Here is a 26,344-nt window from a genome sequence, read left to right as displayed (position 1 = left end):
CTCGCAACTGAATTGGTAGGGTTATATAGTGGCAGTGCCATACAATGGTAAATATATATATATATTCAAAATTTGTGAAAAAAGAATTTACAATTATGCACGATCATATTAAAACAAGTAGGCAGTGATATACAAGAATTATAAATTAACAGAAAATAATGTTTTACCTTGGAACTTCCCAGAATTCACATTTTGTACTGTCAAATACAATTATCTTATAATACTGAATAATTTGTATTTTATTATTAAGTATCTTAAGCTTTAGTTTTGTAAAACTTTGGCCATACCTGTATTTGATACTTTCAAGACCATGGTTGGTACAGATTTTTCATAACAAAATTCAAGCACTTTTCAGCACTTTTTCTCGATTATCCAGGTGCATTTTTTGTCCAAACTTGTGCTTAGCAATTGTGAGCTAATTCCAGTACTTTTCGAGCACTTGAGAGCTAATTCCAGTACAATGTACTTCTCGTGCACCGATTCCAAATTCCAAAGCTTTTCAACTGTAAAAACCATGGAGACATTTTTTCAGAATTTATAACATATTGTCTCCTGTGAAAAAAAAGAAAGTATAACACATGCATTGGAGATCTGGAAAACATAAATGATCAGTTTTTATTATGTCATTACCGCATTATACAAGAGCCGGAAATCATCTGCCCCATCAGCCAGGACTTTTTTCAATTAATTCAGAAATTATAGACAGAAAACTGAAACAGTCTTAGAACAGAATGTTCTGTAGTCCTGATGTCAGTCAGATTTTTTTTACTCGAATAGCTTTAGTATTACCTACTCAACAAATTTGATAAAGTTTTCTTCAGTTGAACTATTAATGCAATACTGGGTATACAGACACGATTATACAAGCTGTATGTCTGAATTTCCTTGAAATTTGTTTAATTTTGATGTTAATTTGATGCTGAGGCAGGAATATTAAAGAGGCTTACCCGCAGACGGACCGGTAAACGGCACATCTCCGATCACTAAATAAACTTCAGTACACGTTTCTATGTGACAAAATTAGAGGCTTTCCGACTTTATATCTTGAAAACAATTACAGAATATGTATTTAAAAGACGTTTTAAAACTCAACCTGAGAGGGAAATGTATGGAATAAAACGGCAAATCTTCTTTGTAAATCGCCGCTGCCTTTGAAGTTATCACTGTGCGGCACTGTGCACGTGCTTGTTTCTTTGATGTGTCAATCAAATTAGACTCCACTTTATAGCGGGGACTTATTGCGGGTTGCGATTAAATAAATAATATTTAAATAATGAGGTTTTAATATCACTTTTCAGCGTTTTATAAGGAAAATAAAATGAAAAACTCAACAATTCCAACAATCTGTCATGTGTAAAAAATCTTTTTCTATTAGCCAATTTTTCTGATCTCTCTGCGGGCAAGCCTCCTTAAATGACAGGTTTCCAATGCAAACCCTTTCTGATCTATTAGAACTACCGCCTTTGTTTAACTATAGGGATAAGCTTAACATTAAATCTATACATGTTCAAAGTGATAAATACACGTATATAAATATACTTTTACAGGCAAATCTGACACAAATTGTGTTCTTGTTCACATCTTCTCTACATCTTGATACATTTCATTTTACTCTGTAAAAATTCATTTGAATACACAGTGGTTTATTTCTATATATACAGATTATATTAACAAATTGTGGAAGAAATGACGATGAAAATGACGATGAAACCTTTTGATCTATCAGCTAGCTAGACTCTAAATCAATAAGACTTCTACTCAGTCTTACTGCCACCTTCATTCAATAGGATTTGAATTTTAAATTAGCAAAAAATATGTTAGTGTTAAGCGAGATATTTAGAATGTCTCATCACAAATTAATGTGAAAACCGACTTTCACAGCCTACATCAGAATTGCATTCATTTAAAAATTCATGGAATATTGACTCTCATCACAACATGGCAATTGCACTCTCGTCTTGAATTAAGGTCAAAATTTACTATAATTTCAAATCAACATGAAAATCAACTTTCATCTGAAAGTAGTGTAAAACGGACTTTAATCAAAAATGAATATGACAACTCTTAATGTGAATTAATATGACGACCAATCGTCATTTCACATAAGAGTTAGGTCGCTCTTGTAAAAATAGCATACGCAACTTCAAAACAAGTAATTTATAGCCAAAAATTTTGTAAGGAAACTGTAAAGTATCTTATCAATCACACATAAACTGTTTGAAAGACATAAAATAAATACAAACATATACATGTACTCATACAAATGTGTACAATTCACAAAAAATGGTTTTGCTTGGAAAAACATATCTGATAGCTATAGCTTGGAAGAAGATATTTACCTACTCCTGTACAGGCAGTAAGTGAAGCTTATACATGAATACAATTGTTTATGAATCAGCACTGTCAATTATGCTGACAGACAAATTCCTTGTCTCTAAAATTTAAACTTTCCCAGTGGTTGGAGACTTTTGTAGATCTGAAGTATGTTAAACTTGTAATACCTATTTTTGATGGTGAGAACAACTCCTCTATAAAAGAGATCTGATCCGACTATATATGTTGACTAACTTTAACTGATTAACCCGTTTTACAGCATCAATTTTCAGAAGAAATATTAAATCGGTGTTCGAAACATTTCAGAAATATTGAACAGACATTTAAGAATTGTGTTCACATTTCCACATCAAAAGTTTGGAACTGAAATACTTATCTGGATTCTGTTCAAACATAAATGAATTTTGAATAAAAGATCTATTATTACTACAATTTTCTTGAGGAAATATTTAAACAGTTAAACAAGGAGAACACAACCGTTTTAATCAATATTACTATGTAATAGTAAAAAAATATTCATTTAAGCCCTGGATATATAATCCTCCATCTTCACGTAAATTTTATCTTCACGTAAATTTTATCTACGTATAGAACAATACAGCTGCAGTGTTACTACAGATTTCACTGTACCCCTTACAAGTGATGGTCTGGGCCCTGTTCACTATTTTCCCCAGGAAATATTAAAACAGTTTAACAAGTTTACCTATACATGAATTAATAAAGCTAAAGTGTTAGTACATATTTCACAGTATTCTGCTAAGTACAAGCGATGCCTCATGCTTTTTGACAAAGATTGACATAAATTTTAAATATTAACATGAAATATTCTTAAGCTTTAACATAAAAGACTTGGAGGCAGTATCACAGACAAAGCCGCTATATATTTATCTATATAATAAACATTTTTACAAGTGTGTTCTTGGTATATACAAATATTTTAGGAAGGAGTAATAAAAATATCCTTCCCAAACACGGGCTGGAGATAACGGCCACACACTCTCTCTAATCAGACATTCTACCATTAGGTTAAACGGAAATCTCATTAGTCCGAGATAGTAAGGGGACCGAACTCTCAACTTTTACACATATACATAATAGTTTAACATACACTATATATATAGTACATAGATTTATTCCGTTTTATTGCCAAATTTTTACCCATTGACAGAATAAACATTCCACCATCATAACAATCCTGATCAAATTCAAATTTAGACCTTATTTCATCTGACTTTTCTACTTCAGGCGATGGGATCAGCCAGTAAACATGGCGGAAATCCTCAACGATGTCTTCGTTGCCCTGGTAACACAATATGGTGTCCTTTATGATTTTAACCATAAATATACGAAAAGATTTTGATAATGATATGTAAAAGTATTTAACGAAATAACTAAACAATTATCAGACATCGTAAGAACTGCAGCATCAATATCACTATTCAAATGAGCATGACACTTTGTTCGGTAGCAGTCACACGAACTTGACCATTGTCAATAATGGTCCTAGTAATCACACGACCTTGACCACTGGCCAATAACGGTCCTAGTAATCACATAACCTTGACCACTATCCAATAAGGGTCCTATGATTGTGGCAATAGTCCAGGCAACATCATCATAGGAATAGTTATACTTTTGAACAAAGATTAGTAATCACAACTTTAGTTCAGTATGTCTTTGACCTCTGCGACCTTTTGATCCTGATTTGAAGTTGGTTGTTCCATATGTGTCATGACCTTTACAACACTAACATTATGTTACATAGTTGTTATTATGACCTTCACCAGTTTCAATATGGCCTTGATGTCAGTAAATTTAATCACAGTACGATATGTCCTTGACCAACAGTATCATAATGGCCTTGAGCTGTGACCTTTACCACAGTATCATAATGGCCTTGACCTGTGACCTTTACCACAGTATCATTATGGCCTTGACCTGTGACCTTTACCACAGTATCATTATGGCCTTGAACTGTGACCTTTACCACAGTATCATTATGGCCTTGAACTGTGACCTTCACCAGTATCATTATGGCTAAGACCGTTGTGACCTTTATCAGTTTCACAATGACCTTGACCTTAGTCACATGGCGTTATCAGGAGCTGGTGAGAGAGAAAAGGACGATACGTGAGGCGTTGAAGTACATGTTGGAGGAGTGATAGACGAGCGACCAGATGTAGGGGATGAAGAATTCCTCCGGCGACTCCTCCTCCACATATTTAAACTTCAGATCAGGAAATTTCTGAAAAAGAAACAAACATTCAGCTATTGTTATTGTTTCATATTGATATTTTGTGTTTAAAAACAATAAGCAAAGTTTCTGCAATGGACACCAATCAAAACAATAAATTGTACTGTTTTTGTCTCAATTTCCAATCAATAAGATGTTCTGAACCCCATTAAAAACAGTTAGCAATATATATGCATTTTACAAGAAATAACACAAAGCACACCGCCAAACTATCACTAAAACGTTTTTATGTGTTTGTAATAAATTTATATCATCATAACATTACCATTTTATTAATATTTCACTATATTCTGAAGTTTAAGAAATTATTTTTTTCTAAAGTGATGAGGTTTTAAGAAAGGACTTCTAAAGAGAAAACGTCATACTGTACCCTTAAGTGATCTCTCCGAAATTGTTTGGAGCCATCTTTGATCAATTCCAGCACTTCAGCCGGAGACACTGTAGCTGTGTGACCATTTTGTTCTAACTTTGTATTGAAGAATGAAAGTACCTGTGTGGAGGAAACATATATATTGTACATCAAATAAAAATCTCAAAGCATACTTCGTGGTTGAGAATGGCAGGAAAAACAATCTAGTCAACTAAATCTCAGTGAGAGGCAAACAAGTAAACTTGTATACAGAGCTAAATATTTATATATTGTAGACTTTCTATAAAAGGTACCCTACTCTTTACTGCATTTTACTATTACTGTCGATTTTTACCAAAATTTGAGATTTTAGATGTGAGGAAATATGAGTTAAGTAGTTATGATAGAAAGAATGTTTTTTTGTTTGTTGACTTGGAGGTGAAGTCTCCTTGTAGTAGTTGGTGGCTACATCACTGAACAACATACATTGCCATTCAGAGCCATTAGGGTAAATTAAAAGGTATGGCAAAGTTTGACTCACACAGTATGTGTTTCTCTAAGACAATTTTGCGACATGATAAAGCTATTGCAGTGTCATAAATTATGTCATCACAATAGTTGTATTACATGTGTCTTACGATATCTATGACAAAAATGTACACCTATATCAGGGCTTTTTCTCACTGGTTTGGGATCGGGCCTTTTTGTCTCATTTTGGGAAGAAAATTGGTGAATTTGGAAGGATTTGTTCAGGAGTAAACTGCAAATTTTGGGAATTTGGCTTCAAAACTAAATAATTCCAATTGGGAATGGGGCCCATTAACGGCCCCAAAAAGCCCTCAGAATAAGCCTTGTATATTATAATATATAAATAAGAATTTTGTCCACAAACGTACTGTATCGATGTTCTGTATGATATCCTGGAAGGTGGGATGCGTCCTGAACTGAGCGAACAGCTCCTTACGATAGAGAAGGGTATACACCAGGTTGGGGTTATGGTGGAGGGAACTCGTCAGACAGGAGTTGATGATCTCCAACATCATCCGTATCACCTCCTCCAGTACAGCTAGGTCCTGCATCTATAGAACAACGATGTTATTGTGTAAAAGTATACAGCATTGTAAGGAGTAAATAAAACCCTGATTAGAATAAAGGTAAGTAAATAAACATAGGGTTGTTACAAAGATATTGGTGTGGAAGGGGTAAGGAGGCATTTTGTCGGAGACCCCAACACCCATCAATATCAAAACATAGGAATACTAGAAAAATGAGGATTTACCCTGCCACCCATCAAATATTAACTCTTTACGTACTCATTCAAATTTCGCGGTCGCTACCGGAAGTGGATGTTGGGTAGGTCCTTTGTGTATTGGAGCATATGGCTATCACATCAGACATCGATAAAACAAACTTTTACTGATCTTTCACTGTTGTATGATGCTTAATATTAAATGAAGTTTATCATATGGAACGAGTACTGAGTACAGAAGCTCTTTTACCCAATTTTTCCTTTAAAATACGGCGAAATCACCAGGCAGAATCGCGGGAAATGACATGTTGATCGGCACATGTGTCACACGTGTGCAAGAAATCACGCAGCCAAAACATTGTTTTTTCGGTGTGTAAAAATATTTTACGTATTTCTTACTTATTTTGATGATAAATGTTACTCAATTATATATATTTTATCGTTTTTAATAGCTTTATTGTGTTTAACACATTAACAATCTCGCAGAAAACGAAAGTAAATTTGTGGCCGCCATTTTGTAGCTATGTAAACAACCCGGCATGAACCGGCGGAATTCTTTGAAATAGACAATCTTAACGAATGAATATGCTTCTGGTACGTAAAATATTTCATCAATACGATATCTACATTGCTTTTTATTTCTTAAAAATATCATTTCCGTGTCAATTCCTTCGTATGACTATGCTAAACCAGCAAGTAATATCAACATCTTTCGCGATGTTTTACGACGATTTGAGTCGTCACAAAGGATGGAAGGCATGTTAGTTGCGACGTGTGTAGTCGTCATGAAGGATACAAGAGCACATTTTTGTGACGTCTGTAGTCGTCGTGAGTACGGAAAGAGTTAAGTGCCTCCGACCCCTACCCCACAGGTTATTCTGGAATAGCCCTAATTAAAAAAGCTCCTGAAGTTAAAGCCTCCAACCAGCCATGACTATACAATTAATTTATTCAAGGCTAACACATACACTGTGTCTCGGAGAAGAGTAAAATCTCCTGTCTAATCTATAACCCACCACCTCCCCCACTACTCATTACTGTAAACTGTTATTTTCGCTGGGGGTAATTTTCGTAGGATCGATCCACCTTCATTTGTAGTTGGAGATTAAGCAAATTGATATCAAAATAAAACACATGGGGGAAATTTTTGTGATCAAATTGACTCCGCGAAATTAGCGTAAATTTCTCCCTCGCAAAAATTTCCACATTTACAGTATCGAACCACTAATCCTCCCTACTGTTCATGCAAAAATTTCCACATTTACAGTATCGAACCACTAATCCTCCCTACTGTTCATAATCATCCTAGATACAAACCTTTAAAATATCTCCTGTCTAATTCATATCCGACCCCCGACCTCATTACCTCCACAGCCTCCTCCATACTTACGTAGTCTTGTTCATTCTCTCCTTCCTCTTCCTGTTCCTCCTTCTTCGTGCCGCCCTCCGCCTCTCCTGTCCCTGCAGGTTCCATAGCAGCCTGTCGTATCTGCTCAATGATGCGCGAGTGCTTTTTACACAACTGGGAAAACAAACTGCAACAAAAATCACACCTTACAAGCAAAATATTTTAAATCTTATCTTGAGAGAAAGCACAACATTTTTTAGCATCTTCACACTTATCAACCCTATTTTGATCACCGTAAATTAGAATTGTGTACATACAAAGAAGGACTTTTGTTTGACTCTTGAAGCTATGTTATTCACTCGCTAAACTTGGTATTAGCAGAGGACATGTCTTTGAGAAATATGTTTGTCACATTAGAATTGTAATTTGACATCTGAAAATTGCTTAGTGTCAAAAGTAAATACTCCCCAGTTTATTGAGATGAAGCCACAGTGAATTACAAACAAAAGGCCCATCGACCTTAACGGTCATCTGACAAACACAGTAGGGACACACCCCTCAATCCGAAGGGCTCAACAAGCATCATTACCATAAATTGTCTGTTCACAGCCAGTTATGTTTCCGATCAAATTTGGTTTTTATCCATTTTTGCTCAAAGGAGGAGTAGCATCTTAAAGCAAAATTTCCGTCAATTTACCGGTTTTGGGCCTCATCCCCCTGTCCCCAGAGGTTGGACTAGCCCCTTCTAATAAACTATGATCGCCCTCCCCCACCTGTTTCACAACAAAATTGGAAGTAATCCGATTTGGGGTTCAGCAGCAGTAGCATTTTGAAAGTAAAAGTTTAATGGTGGACAATGACAGACAGGGCACGATGGCTAGAGTTCATCCTGACCCTTTATTTGGGTAATATGACCTAATGAACCACGAAACACTGTTTACGACATTCAAGTTGCCATCGGTTCAGTTGTACCCATATTTAACATGTAGATATCTCTGGGGACTGACATAAACTGATCTGCAGGTAGGCTTATTGTAGGCAAATATAATTTCTTAGCATTTATGCGGAATTGCAATAGACATGGACACTCAAGGATTACATATCTTCATACTGTAGTGGAAATAAGGAAGTTATCTCCCCTGATTGAAACTGGCTTCCGTGCCAGGTCTAAACCTTGCTTTTAATTTCAACCCCCAAACTGTGCAGTTGTGTAAGTATAACCTCCATATTGCCTGGTTCTAGAGCCTAAGAGTCATTCACTTGTCTGCCAGAGAAGACTGGTGATATTATGTTCCAGTTTTCTCCACAATAATGTAGATGTTAGCAGTATTACTTGACAAGTCGTGGTGAAATACGACATAATATAGATTTTAGAACTACAGTCAAACCTGTCTATAGCGACCGCCCAAGGGGAGGCAGAAAAACGGTCACTATAGACAGGTTGCCATTATAGACAGGTCAAAATTATTGCACCAACCAATTTACTTAAAACTGCCATAAATAAATTGTCATTGAACAGGGCATTCAGAAGACCAGTCAGAAGTTAAATAAATGCATAAACTTTATAAATCTGAAGGGTTTAATATTTAATGATTTGTGGACCCACACACAAAATATAACTCAAAATGGTCAGATAGATTTTTTTTTTTTAATTTTGTTCTGAAATAATGCTATATGTATCTATCAAATTATCTCCCTTGCTTTCATAAATAAAGAAAAAGAATACACAATAATTAATTAATTCATTATATTTGTTTTACTACTAATTATTTTATGTTATAGTCTTACTTCTTAAAACAAATTTTTTTTTCTGACCCAAATTGAAATCCGGATATTTGTCAGTTTACGACTTTTTATTAGTATTGACTAATTAAAGATGGCGGCAGTACAAACGCTGGTACCGACAGCTACGATTAAGAAAGGCATTATTGGCTTTCATGTGAGTAAATCTTGTTGACAGATAGTATCAGTGTTTGTTATTGAAGTGATGTATCCTAGTTGTAATCACAAAATTAACTGACCGTATCAAATGAAGCCACCTGTGCACAGTTGTAATGTAAATTGTAACACCGACATGCATGGTGACCCGACTCCTCTCTTACCGAGCCCCAGGCCAGGGCAGCTACAGTAATTATAGGCTAACAGGTGGTAGGGGTCTTTTGTTTATATACTCAGGCCAGGGTTGGGGTGCTCCTTTGTTTGTATAATCAAGCCAGGGTCGATGTGTCTGAATTTTCCGGGGGTTTATGAGGGATGACTGCCGAGAGCAGAAGATGGCTGACAGAAATCGGTCGCTATAGAAAACAAATTAGCGACCGCCGTTCCGAAATCACCGGTCGTTAGCCACATTAGACAGGTAGTCGCTATACAGAGGGTCGTTATATAGTAAAATCTCACGGGGAATCTTAAAACCGGTCGTTATAGACAGGCAGTCGTTATATACAGGGGGTCGTTAGAGCAGGTTTGACTGTACTTACCTGACAAGACGTTGTGAAACATAAGGATGTAGATTGGTGAACTGTGATGACATATTGGCAAGGGCAGCTAGACAATTTGTGTGAAGGTATTTATCCTGGAATTTCACAAAACAATAAATCATTTGATAAAGAAACAACTGCACAACACTGATGTAATGGAATCTTGAACCTCAGATAAATATCTGAAATGAAATAACTAAGTCACCAATCATATTGTTGAAATTAGTGAGTGCCATGAAATGCAAAAAGTGGTAAGTCGTGTTTTAAATCTGATAAAAGAACATTATAAGCTTTTGTTGACATGACTTTATAATTATCAATTTTGTAATTGGTTGGTCAATGTCGCATACCATATTCAAGTTTTGAACAGCTTTCTGTTCTGTTTTATGGTTTTATGAGCCTATAACATGGAAGAGGATTGTAGAAAAATTATATAACGCATCGGGAAAATCAGCTATGGGCAGTTAGAGGTTACACGGCGCCTGTCAAAAGTATCACGCCGTGTAAAACCTCTAACATTGTTGGAGTAGGCTAATTACCAACATGTTTTTTGCATAGTACTATGCCTGTGTTATGACCTTGGTAGTGTTATATAGTGACAATGCAGCACAAATGTAATAAGCCCCCTCCCTTGGTGTTTAAGTTAAGTACCATATTTATCCTCAAATAAGCCCCATCCCCTGGTGTAAAAGTTTAGTACCATATCTATCCTCAAATTAGCCTCTCCCCTAGTGTGAAAATTAAGTATTAAAGTTCGGGGAGGGCTTAAATATGAACCACTTTTATTTAGCTTAACATTTTAAAATTGATGATTGTGACAAAATTAAGAAGATTGGGCTTATTTGCAGATAAATATGATACATAATAAACTGAAATCAAATCTGTGGACAACCAGACAAATTCTGTGTCGTAGAGCACTTCAAATTTGCCATTTAATATATAGCTTTATCAACCCTTCACGATTTTTATCGTATTTTTTACTTACCCTCATGCGGGTCATATTGTACTGTATCGTCCTGATGACTACAAGGATCAGAAGACCACCTAGTGTTATCTCCGAGATCGGCCTCTCTTTGAACCAGGGAATATTTCTTATCACCTACAAATAGAAAATCAAAACTGTAATCTGTAGCAGTCATCTGTACGTCAGAATTTGGACATATATACATGTACATAGTTTCATATATATATATAATTTTTTGCATGCATACAATTTTGTATATGGCCTTCTTTGAAGACAGAATTTAGACATATACATACAATTTTGTATATGGTCTTGTTTGAAGACAGAATTTAGAGATATACTTATTTCGTGTATGGCTTTGTTGTAAACAGAATTTGGAGATATACTTACTATTTTGTGTATGGCTTTGTTGTAAACAGAATTTAGAGATATACTTACTATTTTGTGTATGGCTTTGTTGTAAACAGAATTTGGAGATATACTTACTATTTCGTGTATGGCCTTGTTGAAGACGTCGTCCTCACTGAGAATGAGGAGAATAATTAGGGCCATGTAGATATGGTGGGAGTTTCTATCCTGAGCGTGGTATAGAATTTTCAGTAACGGCATCACCTGGTAAATAGAGGTGTTTGCTTTATATTGTTTAACATTAACAGCCTGCGTCATTGAAGGATGGATCTCCTTGTAGTAGCTGGTGACTATCTCGCTACATTACATATGAGATGTGAAAAAATAAGAGTTAAGTAGATATGAATGAAAAAGGATTTGTTTGTTTGTTGACTTAGATTCACTTAGAGGTGGAGTCTCCTTGTAGTAGTTGGTGACTACCTCACTGAACAACATACAGGAGGCCTGTCACATGATTTCCAGAGCAATTAGGTTAAAGTGTCTTGCCCAAGGACACAACCTCGACAGCACAGATCGGGCTGTTTCTTAACTTCCAGAGGAACAAAAACAGTCACTGATAGGGAGTATCAAACCACACACCTTGTATCTTCACCTGAAGTTACGTAGGAAGACGATGGGGCAACGAGGGGGAAACGAGCATGAAGTCTAGGTTTTACAGAAATAAGACAGACTGTATGTTACCATGATAAAGATAAAATCAGAGTTACAAAGTCAGTCTATAATGTACTTAAAGCTGATGTTAAAGCTTATATTCTTTTACTTGCCCTTTTTGAAAAAAAGAACATTTATCATATATCAATACAATGGTAATTTCCTTATTTTTATGATTTATGAAAAGTATTTGAATACTAAAGGGTAAAATCTGAAAACTGTGACATTTCACATATTTTGCAGCAGTAATACATAAATACCTTGATTTTGAAGTCTGATGCAATGAAAGAGTGATAAATATAACATGGGGTTTTGTAGATGGCCTCGTACCATTTCATGTCCTATCAGAGTATAAAAGCATGGCAGCCCAGATTAAAGGCGAGTGTGTTACAACTGTACGCCCCAACCACTCGTAGGAAATCAGCAATGATACTATACCACGGCTTGTTGAGAATCGTTTAAATCTCCTTACCAGTTGATCGATATTTGTCCTGGACAGAATAAATGCTTTCATTAGTGTGTTCCGGTGTATCAGTAGATATAACAGCAGTGTTGATTGGTCGTCTCTTAGGGCAACACATAAGGCATCGTACAAATGGCTAAAATCTAGTTTGAATGTGGCTGGTGTTTTTGTAGGACTTGAAGATGATGGATCTGTGAAAAAAAAAAAAAAGAAAAATTCCACTGTAAAATCAGAGCTTTATTCACAACAGATTTACTAATCATTGTACTTACTGTTAATGTCCTTAATTTGATGCACTCAAATCTTAGCACAAAATCAAATTAAAACAGATTGAGTGGAATGATAAATTATTGCACCAGCAATGATTGTCATAGAAACCAATGTAGATAGAACTTCAATTAGCACCATCATAATTTAACAGAGTGCTTCAAGCGCAAAAATAGCTAAAATAACAGTACTACTAAAATAGGCATGTTTACAGTATCTTGTGATAAACCCGGGGCCCAGTTGTTCAAACAGTGATTAGCGTAATCACATCCAGGGGTGTAAAAATATTTTTCACACCACTTGCCCTGGGCAAGTAGAGCCCAAAAATCCACTTGCCCAAAAAAAACAATAATTTTTACTTGCCCCAATATGCGATACAAAAAGGAATATTTTTAATCATATGAGTGTTAACAGAGTTTTTTAATCACAATTTGGAACTTCAAAAACATTCATCTAAAATTAAAAGAATTATTTTTATAATTAATTGTGAAACACAAGCATTAAAATTTTACAGTTTTTCTTTTTTTTTTCAATTCCGGAACTTTTGGTTCAGATTCCGCCTTCATTATTAGTTGCCAAATTGTACTTCCAGCAAACATAAACAAAGATCCTTTTCACATGTTAAAACTTTTTGCTGTCTTATAAGAACATTTAGGCATAGATTGAAGTAAGTTAACTCTTTCCATCCCTGTTTCATACTTCAGATGCAGTTTCTATTATTTTTATCAGCATAAATACCCTTAAAATGTCTTTTGAACTGAATGTACCGCTGGCGACCTAGTTTCATCGGCTTCGGAATTTTCATTTCAGATACGAAAATAAAGTAGTTTCAATAGCTAATTGATACGTTTATAATATATTTCAATGTATATATATCCAATTCCACTACAATAATTCTTCCGAATCACATATAACACGGGATTCCTGAAATTAAACATGAAAGTTAAGATAGAGACAACATTTTTTTTCACTTGCCCAGGGCAAGTACACCAACATTTTTCACTTGCCTGAACTAAAAAAATACTTGTCCCGGGCGTCGGGCAAGTGGATTTTTATACCCCCGACATCATTAGTGAAAATCTCCTTTCTCTTTTACTTAAAAACCTGAGAGTGTGTATTCCTTAAAATGGACAGGTAGGAAAAGACTGGCGAGTGCTATAGTTTCATGAAATGTTGTCATGTTAGTTTTAGTTACCAGAAATTATTTTATAAGGATTTTGAAATTGTCAAACATAAAGAATTTCTAGCACACATGAGTTTCATTACAAATCCTTAAGTTATCAGTTTTGGATGGTTTGGACAGTTTGGACGGTTTGGACAGTTCTGGTGGCACAGTGGTCTAGTGGTAGAATGTGGAGCTACATGACCAAAGGTTGATAGTTCGAGTACTGACATGGGCGCCGTGTTGTATCCTTGAACAAGATACTTCACACCGTTGTGTTCCAGTCGACCCAGCTGTAAATGAGTATGTGGCAGAGCAGTGCAAGAGATGTGATCTGTAAACTGTTAGTGCCGAAATGGCAGCTCCAGCTATATGTTCTACAGGGGGTTGAGAAAGTCATTGAATGGTTGCAAGGCCCAATTACCATGGATAATAATTTGTGAACCACTTTGATACGGCTATGATGCTGTGATATGGTGGTACATAAAACTCCATATTATTATCATTATTAATTATTGTTCTACTATACCTTGTGAGTTCGTGAAGGCAAACAATGCCTGTCTGTAGGGGTTGTGCGTGCTGTGTTCTGTTGTACAGTGGTTTGTCAGCACCAACAGAAATAGTAGGCTCTGATTGGCTAATAATGTTTCATGAAAATCCTCTTCCTTTTTTTCTGCAGCTCCTCCCATTCCCAATGTCATCACTGACCAAAAACTGGCTGAAAAATATAAATTGTATGATAATATCAAAGTTAGACTTTACCACTTTAAAACACTTCCATTTATTAATTTGTTTCAGATTGTTTTTAGGGAGGTGTTAATACATCTGTCAATGTCACCTCAGTTCAAGACCAGAGATTGGTGTTCAATATCTTCTCGGGACTATTTGTCATGGAAGCTAAAATTATGGACAGTTTTGTTCTTTGGTGCTCGTTGTACAGTGAAGTAGTTACCAGCTACTACAAGGAGACTGGGCAGAAAATGCTAAATGCTATTTATAGAAAACAAGAGATCCCAGAGGGATCTTGGCGCCCACCATTGAATGATCTTCATAGGTTCCATGTCAGATTGATCTTTTCTCTACTTTTCCCTTCCTCTAAGTCTTACTAATCTGTGTAAATTCAGAAACACCCCTCTATAACTAGTACTTTTCAAACAAGGGGAACCTATATATAAAATTTAAGATTTAGCGAAAATGGCTGTCTGTAGACCATGTTGTTTTTGGATTGGTCCCAATATGCAAAACTAGGCACTGAGGGGAACCTACATATGAAATTTGAGAAAGATCCCTTCAGTACTTTCTGAGAAATAGCGATAACAAACTTCAATTGTCAAAATCCAAGACGGCTGCCTGTCGGCCATGTTGTTTTCTGATTAGTCCCAAAATGCAATATGCATAACAAGGCACCAAGGGGAACCTTCATATGAAGTTGGAGAAAGATCCCTTCAGTACTTCCTCAGAAATAGCGATAACAAACTTTAATGGTCAAAATCCAAGATGGCTGCCTGTCGGCCATGTTGTTTTCCGATCGGTCTCAAAATGCAATATGCATAACTAAGCACCAAGGGGAACCTACATATGAAATTTGAGAAAGATCCCTTCAGTACTTTCTCAGAAACAGCGATAACAAACTTCAATGGTCAAAATACAAGATGGCTGCCTGTCGGCCATGTTGTTTTCCGATCGATCCCAAAATGCAATGTGCATAACAAGGCACCAAGGGAAACCTACATATGAAATTTGAGAAAGATCCCTTCAGTACTTTCTCAGAAATAGCGATAACAAACTTTGATAGTCAAAATCCAAGATGGCTGCCTGTCGGCCATGTTGTTTTCCGATCGGTCCCAAAATGCAATATGCATAACTAAGCACCAAGTAGAACCTACATATGAAATTTGAGAAAGATCCCTTCAGTGCTTTTTCAGAAATAGCGATAACAAACTTCAATGGTCAAAATCCAAGATGGCTGCCTGTCGGCCATGTTGTTTTCCAATCGATCCCAAAATGTAATGTGCATAACTAGGCGCCAAGGGAAACCTACATATGAAATTTGAGAAAGATCCCTTCAGTACTTTCTCAGAAATAGCGATAACAAACTTCAATGGTCAAAATCCAAGATGGCTGCCTGTCGGCCATGTTGTTTTCCGATCGGTCCCAAAATGCAATATGCATAACTAGGCACTAAGGGGAACCTACATATGAAATTTGAGAAAGATCCTTTCAGTACTTTCTGAGGATTAGCGATAACAAGAATTGTTTACGGACGGACGGAGGGACGGACCACGGACCACGGACGCAGGGCGATTTGAATAGCCCACCATCTGATGATGGTGGGCTAAAAATCCAAATAAAAAAAAAAAGTAAAAACTTTAGACTCCACAACCGACAGATGTCAATAATGATTTATAACATCTCAATAAAACACAACATTACAAAAGAACAAACCGTCAGAGTCAAAACTTGCCCATCTTATGCAGAAATTCATTTGAAAGATTTCACTTGTATTTTCATAAATACATGTTACATAACAGAATCTTACACTCGTGGGTATGTCACATGGAGTTTATCATTTAAACTTTTTCACTAAATTCCATATGACATAGTCATTCATCTACAATAATACATTTTGGAAACTTACCAGCGACAGAGGCCATGACACTAGCGCCGTCTCCAGTTTGTTTGTATAACTCGGGAGGACATTTCTCCTGACTTGAAAAATTCCGTAACAGAGATTTAACTAACAGGCAAGCATGGATGGAGCTGAAACAACGAAAGAAATATCTATATCAACAATAGATCTGTTTAATATCTATATCAACAACAGGTCTGTTTCTCACTCATTTCTGTTATTTTGGTGTTAATTACCGTAAGTAAATATAAACTGTTTTTCAAATCCTATACAAAAGCTGAAATTCTTAAACAGACAGCTGACTCGCTCAATTTAAGTTAGCCAGCACTCAGCAGCCTCGTGCTGACAGGCCAAACTCTTACTCGGGTTGAGATATCCCTGTCCTTGGAACAAACCCATGATAGATTCTATTAATCTCATTTCATTAGCATTTTATCTATCCATATTAATTCAATCTTGAATGGCTAATTTACTTCAATGATCTGTGAATGCATGTACTTGTATAATATGTGTTGTATGTATTTAAACGTTGTAAATATTTGGTTCATAAGATAATGAGTAGAAATGTAAATAAATTAATTGTTTTTTTAACAGAGTATGCAATAAATCAACAAAGATGTTGGAAATCTTCAATTCTTTGTTTTTGTGAAAAATAATGTAAGATGTTGTTTATTTTTACCAACAAAGTCACATAATTTCCCAAAATCTTTAAATAATTTATTTTTTTATGCGAGACAATGAAATTCAGCATTTCTTTTTCTCATTTCCCCCATTAAATCACTGTCACAATTTTATTTCTGCAAAAAGACCAGTAAAAGCACTGATATGGCTAAGTGGTCAGCTTTAGGTAACAGTGGTCAGCTTTAGGTAACCATGTGGCCAGCTTTATGTAACCATGTGGTCAGCTTTAGGTAACAGTGGTCAGCTTTAGGTAACCATGTGGCCAGCTTTATGTAACCATGTGGTCAGCTTTAGGTAACAGTGGTCAGCTTTAGGTAACCATGTGGCCAGCTTTAGGTAACAGTGGTCAGCTTAAGGTAACCATGTGGCCAGCTTTAGGTAACCTTGTGGCCAGCTTTAGGTAACAGTGGTCAGCTTTAGGTAGCCATGTGGCCAGCTTTAGGTAACCATGTGGCCAGCTTTAGGTAACCATATGGCCAGCTTTAGGTAACCATGTGGTCAGCTTTAGGTAACCTTGTGGCCAGCTTTAGGTAACCATGTGGTCAGCTTTAGGTAACAGTGGTCAGCTTTAGGTAACCATGTGGTCAGCTTTAGGTAACCTTGTGGCCAGCTTTAGGTAACCATGTGGTCAGCTTTAGGTAACAGTGGTCAGCTTTAGGTAACCCATCTTCGCTAGCCAAGGCTTCTGATTACGTTACACTACACGAACCCTTGGCAGATATAGGCGTCAGTTCTGGCCCTCTAGCGGTGATTCGAAATTACCACCCTTTACACATGAAATTTTCGACCAATCAAAACAAGCGTTACCGATTTACTTCATCGGTGATGTTTACAAACACACATCGAGGTTTGGTGTCATTTCGATGAGATATGTGATCAATGACTTATATGAATTGATCAAACACTGCGAATGTTCCCCAAAAGATTGTGATTTTTGTATTTAGGTAGAATGCCATGATTTATTCGGCAATGTAGCTATGTACTGGGTGCCGCATTTTTTGTTTACTGCGAAACCAAGCCAGAATGTAAAACGTGATTTGATTGGGTGCCCTGGGATTCCAGGGCGCGACGGTTTGAACACGACTATATCCGCCAAGGGTTCGTGTAGTGTAACGTAATCAGAAGCCTTGGCTAGCGAAGATGTAGGTAACCATGTGGCCAGCTTTAGATAACCATGTGGTCAGCTTTAGGTAACAGTGGTCAGCTTTAGGTAACCATGTGGCCAGCTTTAGATAACCATGTGGTCAGCTTTAGGTAACAGTGGTCAGCTTTAGGTAACCATGTGGCCAGGTCTTCAGATTATCTTGTTAATACTTACCATCGACCCTGCATAATGTACTTGAACAGGATAAACTTTGAGGCAGGTTGAGGCTGAAACATCTGCAGGGATAGTAGTACTAACAGCGTGTTGAGAGCCTCAAGATGGAGGGCGTACGTAAAACTCCTGAAACAGATGGTTGTTCAATATCATATTTACTGAAAGTTAAATTTCTAGACAAAAGTAGGTCAAATACCTTATATTTATCCTTTAAATTCCTCTGGGAACACCACACAGGTCAAATACCTTATTATACATATCATGGCATTAGACACATATTCAACATATTAATCCATTATCATACTACATCTAACACAAATCATATCAACAAGTGTTAACAACAATGAAAAGGGTTGAATATTTTTCTTTATCAGAATTACATTAAAGATTTGACAAAAGAATGTCGGCTATTTAAGTCAATAGAAATGATAGCCTGATAACATTACAGGAAACAAGAGGCCCATGGGCCTTAACGGTCACCTGAGTTTTGAAGTATTTAAGTTAATTTAATAGACCCTTTTTGTCCCCGCCCATTAGCTCCTGAGGGTCAGTCAGGGCCAACATGTGCATACAATCAAACAAATCCTATGCTGAACCTAGATAACTGGTACAACTTACAGGACTGGAACATCGACGAGGAGTTCTACTAGAGAGTTCATCAGTTCCTCTGTTAACGGCCCGATGTCCTCAGGATCAGCATATCCTGACAACAGATATATACATAAACTATAATGTTTGTGATGGCATGTATAATTTAATGATGATTTTAGGATATAATGGAGATTGTTAAAAGTCGGAATAAATAAATATAAGGTCACAATTTTACAACTTTTTGATGTTAAATTTAATCAAAAGTGTACATATATCATAGATATACCTCAAAGATGATTTTAGGATATTTCTAAGATACAAAAAGGATGGAATATTAAAACAGATTTTGGCATTTTTATTGTTAAATTCAACTAATATTTAGATAAATGGATGCTAGCCAAATTAAAATGATATCATCAAAAATACCACGTCAGCAATTCATTTTTCACACTTATTTTTGTTGGCAGGTAACCAGTATACAGAAATAGTGTCTTTTCTTAGGCAAGAGTTATGAAAGGATAAATAGTTCCATATCTGTTGAAAACAGGAAAAATACAACTTATTTTTCACACTTTATTTTACACAAGACAGTGTTCTCAACACTTTCAAAGCTATAAACTACCCTTACAAGCAACATACATAGGTGATAAAGGAAATCAAAATTCAAAATGTCTAAAAGGAAGTTACAATGAATTAACTTAAGGGTATATGCTACATAAGTTACCTCCCATGTCTGGGGGCTTGGCCTCAAACTGCTGTACAATGAGCTCCTCGCTGAGGTGTTCAACAAAGTATTTACACAGGCTCCTGATGATGAACAGGGCATTGTATGTCTGCCAGGTAAAGATGTTACTGTAACAGAGAATATCAAATAACTACAGAGGAACCAAGGTAAAGATGTTACTGTAACAGAGAATATTCCAACACTACAGATGAACCAAGGTATAAAGATGTTATTGTGACAGAGAATATCCCAACAATATAGAGGAACCAAGGTAAAGATGTTACTGTAACAGAGAATATCCCAACAATATAGAGGAACCAAAGTAAAGATGTTACTCTAACAGAGAATATCCCAACAATACAGAGGAACCAAGGTAGAGATGTTACTGTAACAGAGAAATCCCAACAATACAGATGAACCAAGGTAGAGATGTTACTGTAACAGAGAATATCCCAACAATACAGAGGAACCAAGGTAGAGATGTTACTGTAACAGAGAAATCCCAACAATACAGAGGAACCAAGGTAGAGATGTTACTGTAACAGAGAAATCTCAACACTACAGATGAACCAAGGTAGAGATGTTACTGTAACAGAGAATATCCCAACACTACAGAGGAACCAAGGTATAAAGATGTTACTGTAACAGAGAATATCCCAACACTACAGAGGAACCAAGGTAAAGATGTTACTGTAACAGAGAATATCCCAACAATACAGAGGAACCAAGGTATAGATGTTACTGTAACAGAGAATATCCCAACAATACAGAGGAACCAAGGTAAAGATGTTACTGTAACAGAGAATATCCCAACAATATAGAGGAACCAAGGTAAAGATGTTACTGTTAACAGAGAATGTCCTGAACAGAAAATATCCCAACAATACAGAGGAACCAAAGAAGTATTTAGAATACACCAGTAATGAAAATGAAAGTAAGAATATTATTTTTTGCTAGGAACAAGGTTAAGATTATTTTTTTATCAATGTCATCATGTCTCTAAATTATTCTGTTCTGATACAAGTCATACAACTTCCTTCCATTAAGAAATGTTAACGATAATTACTACATTTATTTTTTCAAGTATTTTTTTTAAAGTCAAATTTGAAATTATTTCTGGACAGAATATTATTCATATTAATGATAAAAACAAATTATTATAAAACCTATATTTTTCTTAATGGATCGTTGTAGCCTAAGAGAGATAACTGAAATCTTACTCTTCACACTGTGCCGAGGCCTTCAGTTCTGTCGCCCGTACGAGGAAGTTACGGACAAGTGCTCCGAAGTTACCTGACCTTGCATTATTAATAGCTAAAGTCTTACAGATCCCGACTGTGGACTCCTCCAGCAGTTTACCATCAGCACTGAAAATAAGGAGTATATATCATTGAAATAGTAAAAGTATGAATTTAACTTTATTCTGGCCAACAATAAAACTGAATACATGAACCAAAAAAAGAGACAATGTCCAATGCAAGATACTAATTTACCTTAGGACTGTATTAAACTTTCCTGCTGATCGGACCTGTCTATTTATATGATACAGACATACCTGTTGATAAGACTTACCAATTGGATAGACCTACCTGTAAGTTTAAACTTACCTGTGAATTACATTTAGACATACCTGTTGATTTGACTTACCTGTCTGTAAGAATTACTTGTTGAATAAATTAAGATCTAACTTTTGAATCAACTTTCTTGTTGATAACACATGTAGATTAGACCTAGCTGCTGATTAGACTTACCTGTTGATTACACTTACCTGTTGATTTGACTTACCTGTTGATTAGACTTACCTGTAGATTAGACTTACCTGTAGATTAGACTTACCTGTAGATTAGACTTACCTGTTGATTAAACTTACCTGTAGATTAGACTTACCTGTAGATAAGACTTACTTGTAGATTAGACTTACCTGTTGATTTGACTTACCTGTTGATTACACTTACCTGTAGATTAGACTTACCTGTTGATTACTTACCTGTAGATTAGACTTAACTGTTGATTTGACTTACCTGTATATTAGACTTACCTATTGATTAAACTTACCTGTATATTAGACTTACCTGTAGATTAGACTTACCTGTATATTAGACTTACCTGTAGATTAAACTTACCTGTAGATTAGACATACCTGTAGATGAGACTTACCTGTAGATTAGACTTACCTGTTGATTAGACTTACCTGTAGATTAGACTTAACTGTTGATTTGACTTACCTGTATATTAGACTTACCTATTGATTAAACTTACCTGTATATTAGACTTACCTGTATATTAGACTTATCTGTAGATTAAACTTACCTGTAGATTAAACTTACCTGTAGATTAGACATACCTGTAGATGAGACTTACCTGTAGATTAGACTTACCTGTTGATTAGAATTACCTGTAGATTAGACTTAACTGTTGATTTGACTTACCTGTATATTAGACTTACCTATTGATTAAACTTACCTGTATATTAGACTTACCTGTATATTAGACTTACCTGTTGATTTGACTTACCTGTAGATTAAACTTACCTGTAGATTAAACTTACCTGTAGATTAGACATACCTGTAGATTAAACTTACCTGTAGATTAGACATACCTGTAGATTAGACTAAACTGTTGATTTGACTTACCTGTAGATTAGACATACCTGTATATTTGACTTACCTGTTGATTAGACATACCTGTAGATTAGACTTACCTGTAGATTAGACTTACCTGTAGATTAGACATACCTGTAGATTAGGCATACCTGTAGATTAAACTTACCTGTAGATTAGACATACCTGTAGATTAAACTTAACTGTTGATTTGACTTACCTGTTGATGGGTATAAGGAAGGAGTAGGAGAGAAGCTGGTTCCAGAACGGGTCTATAGGGTTGATGGAGGTGTTACTGGCCAGACGTTTTAGGTAGTCATTGTTAGCCAGCTCCCCCATACTACTACTGTTGGCTCCCATCGCTACAACAAAAAAACAAAAAAGTTAATAATTCATAGGTCTCAACCATCCCAGATTACGCGGGAAGTACCCGGAAAATCATTAAAATTTCCCCTAAATCCCGATTTGGTACATTTCCCGAATCGGGGTTAAATTTATCCTGGATTTGAGTAGTCATCCCTCATAAAACCCAGGAAATCTCAGACATTTCAACCCTAGACCGATTATGTAAACAAAACACCCCCTAAAACTATTATCAATAAACCTTAATGCTTCATTTTATTGAAATATAATACATGTTTCTATCTTTCAATAATACTTATCAAAGACCAATGGTCTAATTTTCATCCATAAATAGGTGAATATAGGGAACAAATTACAAAGATATATTTGTTAAAGACTTGTCTTTTTCTTGTGGGTCCCATGAAAATGGGACTCATTCATCATTTTTTTGCTACTAAAAAATCTAACTTCAGCTACAGAGGATGTATGAATATATGTTTGGGAAAAAAGACATAGATCTCTTAAAACCTCATTTTATAAAATGAATCTTTGAGGAACTGTTTTTCATTTTACAACATAAAATCTTTTCGAGAAGCTCATTTTACAGAGTTTCAGTGAAAACAATTTTACGATAAGTTTTTGAGAAAATCCTTTTTGCAAATTGAGTTTTAGATAATTCAATAGACATGATAAGAACTTGAGAGCTGTACTTACCTGGTTCTGTTGATGGGTATTAACTACAGGTAAATATGTGCTGAGCTACCACATGTTACAACGTATTAGTCAGTTTTTTTTTATCCACTTCCTGGTTACGAACCTGACGCCCAATGATTCAACTTTTAACTCTGAAAAAGAAGAGAACTTATCATACACAAGTCTATGAAGATGACAACTGCAAAGATTATTGTTAATCATGTTTTTTTCAAATGAATTATCATTAATGAAAAATACCAATGTAAAAGGAACAGGTCGGTGTGGCTTGTACTTAGTTTAAATACGGCCTCTGTCACTCAGCTGACGGACCATGCTTCTTTGGCTCAGGAGGTAGAGCCGTGTCTTATCACGCCAGAGACTAAGGTTTGACCTCTGTCAGGGCACTCGGCAGGAATGCTTTTTTTTCCTGTTCTTTCATACCACATTGGGCCTCATACAAGGGATCTCTAGTTCTCTATGCATGTACCCTACTACTAAAAGGCAAATTCTTATCAAGCATTACAATAGTTTGTGTACCCGTGTGAACTTGACCGATTCAGACAATGATAGTTGAATATCAGGTTAGCAACATATGCTCTCATTTCACTGGATATGAATTAACTTTCTATTGTATAATCAGCTACTGTATGACCACAAAGCATTGAACGACAATGTTCGATGCAAAATATATGACGACTTAATTCAAAAATAGCAATTTGTTGGCTAGGGCCTGGTTCAAATCTTAGCTATCCTGCCAAGGGTTATATGATCCACCTAATACTCTTCTGCAGATTGTAACCCTTGGCTAATCAAGATGCTAGCTTCTTACTTCCAACCTTTTGAATTTATTTCTATAAATATTGCAGTCTACTACTTCTAGTAATGCAATTCTATACCTTCGTGGAAAATTAAATTAATTTGAGATACAGTGAACCGTCTGTTACAATTTTCAAGCTTTTAAGTCCCGTTTAAATATTAATTAATCATTCAACTACTTTCAAACTGTTATACAAGGCTAGAGAAAAATCACACGTTGCCTGCCAAAAAACACAAGACACGGTTTAGAATTCCTGAACCATTGGCCATCTACATTGTATGCATGCTTAGTTTATATATAAATAAAAAGAAATTGTAACACATTAACTATTACTGCTGATCTGGACCAGATACATATTATCATTCTGTAAAAATATGAGCACATACGCGAACTCTACGCAATATATGCATACCATCATTCTCGTCAAATTCTATTTCTTGTTTTTAGTAACGTTAACGTTACCTGTATTTACTAATGTCAAAAATTGCGCACATCGGAATAATTTCTTTGTTTGATGAAATGCCCATTAAATTTTCAGATAGAATCTGATGTAGTTGCTTTAGTGGTAATGGAAGGACGCAATGCTTGTTTTGATTCCCTTCTTACCTGAAGTGAACGCAGATCAACACGCCTCAGATTTATGTTGACAGCTTCCGTCGAGCTCAAGATGGAGGCCACGTTGCACGCACGCGTTAGATACCACTTCCTGTTTCCTGTAGGTAAAAAACGCGGGTATATTTGAAAAAGATAATCAAACGCATGGGGGATAACTCTTGAAGCCTTATAATATCCCAAGTAATGTTGATTATTAGATCCGTCTTGAAATATTTTACCAAATCATGTGAGAAATTGTTCTTCATTTTAAGCTTTTCAGAAATTATCAAAAGAATTCAAAAGACTTCTCCACAATTCTTTTTGTATTTGAAATGCCAATGAAAAATGTAAATACAAATAGATCTAGAATCTACATCTAAGTTGTAATTTATAATGCATTGTATCTTGACCATATCGAAGACGTGTTATATGCTCAATATGTTATCAAGAATAAATGAAGCAAATTATTGAAGTGAAGATACTCTGCTCACATCCACCCTCAGACCAACACGAGTTATAGCCTAAGTTGAATAAAATTGTTAAAAAAACCATAGCTTTTTCGTCTTATTTTTTTTAACAAGATGATTGCAACTGTAGTGTACATAGTGTTGACTACTATCACTTTGGATTAATTCCTGGCCACTGCTTCAGCCTAGTTCAGTTCTGCTACATGTGTAACAGGACAGGGGAAAATGTAGCGGCCAGACCAGGGTTCGAACCCGGGACCTCGGAACACTAGCCGGAAGCTCTACCAATTGAGCTACCTGGTCACCGATGATTGACCCAGTCTAGTTCCTTTACTACACATGTACAGGTTAAACAGTGAAAAAGGTGTTCTTGTTGAGCATCCTGAAAGGAATCAAACAGGTGAGAATCTCAGGCTCTGTCACATGAGCCACAGAAGCAAAAAACTGTATATAGTCGGGTGGCACAGTGGTAACACTCTTTCCTTTCACCTCAATTCCCCAATCGGACATGAATAGGTATGGACCTGGGGTCACCTGCCCAACCACATGCGTTACCTATAGGTTTCCTGTCTTAGGATGGAAAAACAGTCCATTCATCTGGGGTCTGTTGATGTGGACCTTGTCAGTGACATCACATCAGACAGTGATACCAAAAGTGTATTTTTTGAGTGATGAAACATAATTCTCTGTAGGTAGTATGTATCTTTGGTAAAACAAAGGTAGCATACACCCTTAATAGGTCTTCCATCTCAGAAAGGTTGAATTACTGCCCAACTGTCTTGTCTAAGTGAACTTTGTCAGTAACATCATATCTACTAATGTAGTGTTGTGTGGCTAAGTAGTTACGGAAGTATTACATGTGTAGTAGAACTGGACCGGGTCTATCATCAGTGACCAGGTAACTCAATTGGTAGAGCATCCGGCTAGTGTTCGGAGGTCCCGGGTTCGAACCCCGGTCTGGC

At 36.0% G+C, this 26,344-nt stretch overlaps 1 protein-coding gene across 1 annotated transcript; it reads right to left on the bottom strand.

The window, feature by feature from the left end:
* Nucleotides 1–1,305: 1,305 nt before the first annotated feature.
* Nucleotides 1,306–24,999, bottom strand: LOC117315549 (dymeclin-like). The gene is made up of 17 exons (XM_033869790.1): nt 24,928–24,999; nt 23,526–23,656; nt 22,690–22,831; nt 21,090–21,236; nt 19,870–19,997; nt 19,173–19,257; nt 18,555–18,680; nt 16,565–16,686; nt 14,456–14,644; nt 12,507–12,688; nt 11,462–11,587; nt 10,997–11,110; nt 10,012–10,106; nt 7,577–7,721; nt 5,834–6,016; nt 4,959–5,078; nt 1,306–4,579 (listed from the first exon to the last, which is right to left on the bottom strand). The coding sequence occupies exons 3-17, from the start codon at nt 22,827–22,829 to the stop codon at nt 4,433–4,435; spliced, it is 2,049 nt and encodes a 682-aa protein (XP_033725681.1). The 5' UTR covers nt 22,830–22,831; nt 23,526–23,656; nt 24,928–24,999; the 3' UTR covers nt 1,306–4,432.
* Between the last annotated feature and the right edge of the window lie 1,345 nt (nt 25,000–26,344).

This window comes from Pecten maximus, chromosome 17 (assembly GCF_902652985.1).
Source record: "Pecten maximus chromosome 17, xPecMax1.1, whole genome shotgun sequence".
Lineage (NCBI taxonomy): Eukaryota > Metazoa > Mollusca > Bivalvia > Pectinida > Pectinidae > Pecten > Pecten maximus.
The sequence above is the reverse complement of the archived record's forward strand: the minus strand, read 5'-3'. Positions and strand labels throughout refer to the sequence as shown.

What these genes read in the sequence shown, in the direction of transcription:
- LOC117315549 (XM_033869790.1), bottom strand. Translation starts at nt 22,829, where the DNA reads ATGGGAGCCAACAGTAGTAGTATGGGGGAGCTGGCTAACAATGACTAC. An exon ending in GCCTCGGCACAGTGTGAAGA is followed by an intron (nt 19,998 to 21,089) that starts GTAAGATTTCAG and finishes TCTCTGTTACAG; the next exon opens with TAACATCTTTACCTGGCAGA. An exon ending in TCATACAGAACATCGATACA is followed by an intron (nt 5,079 to 5,833) that starts GTACGTTTGTGG and finishes TCCTCCACACAG; the next exon opens with GTACTTTCATTCTTCAATAC.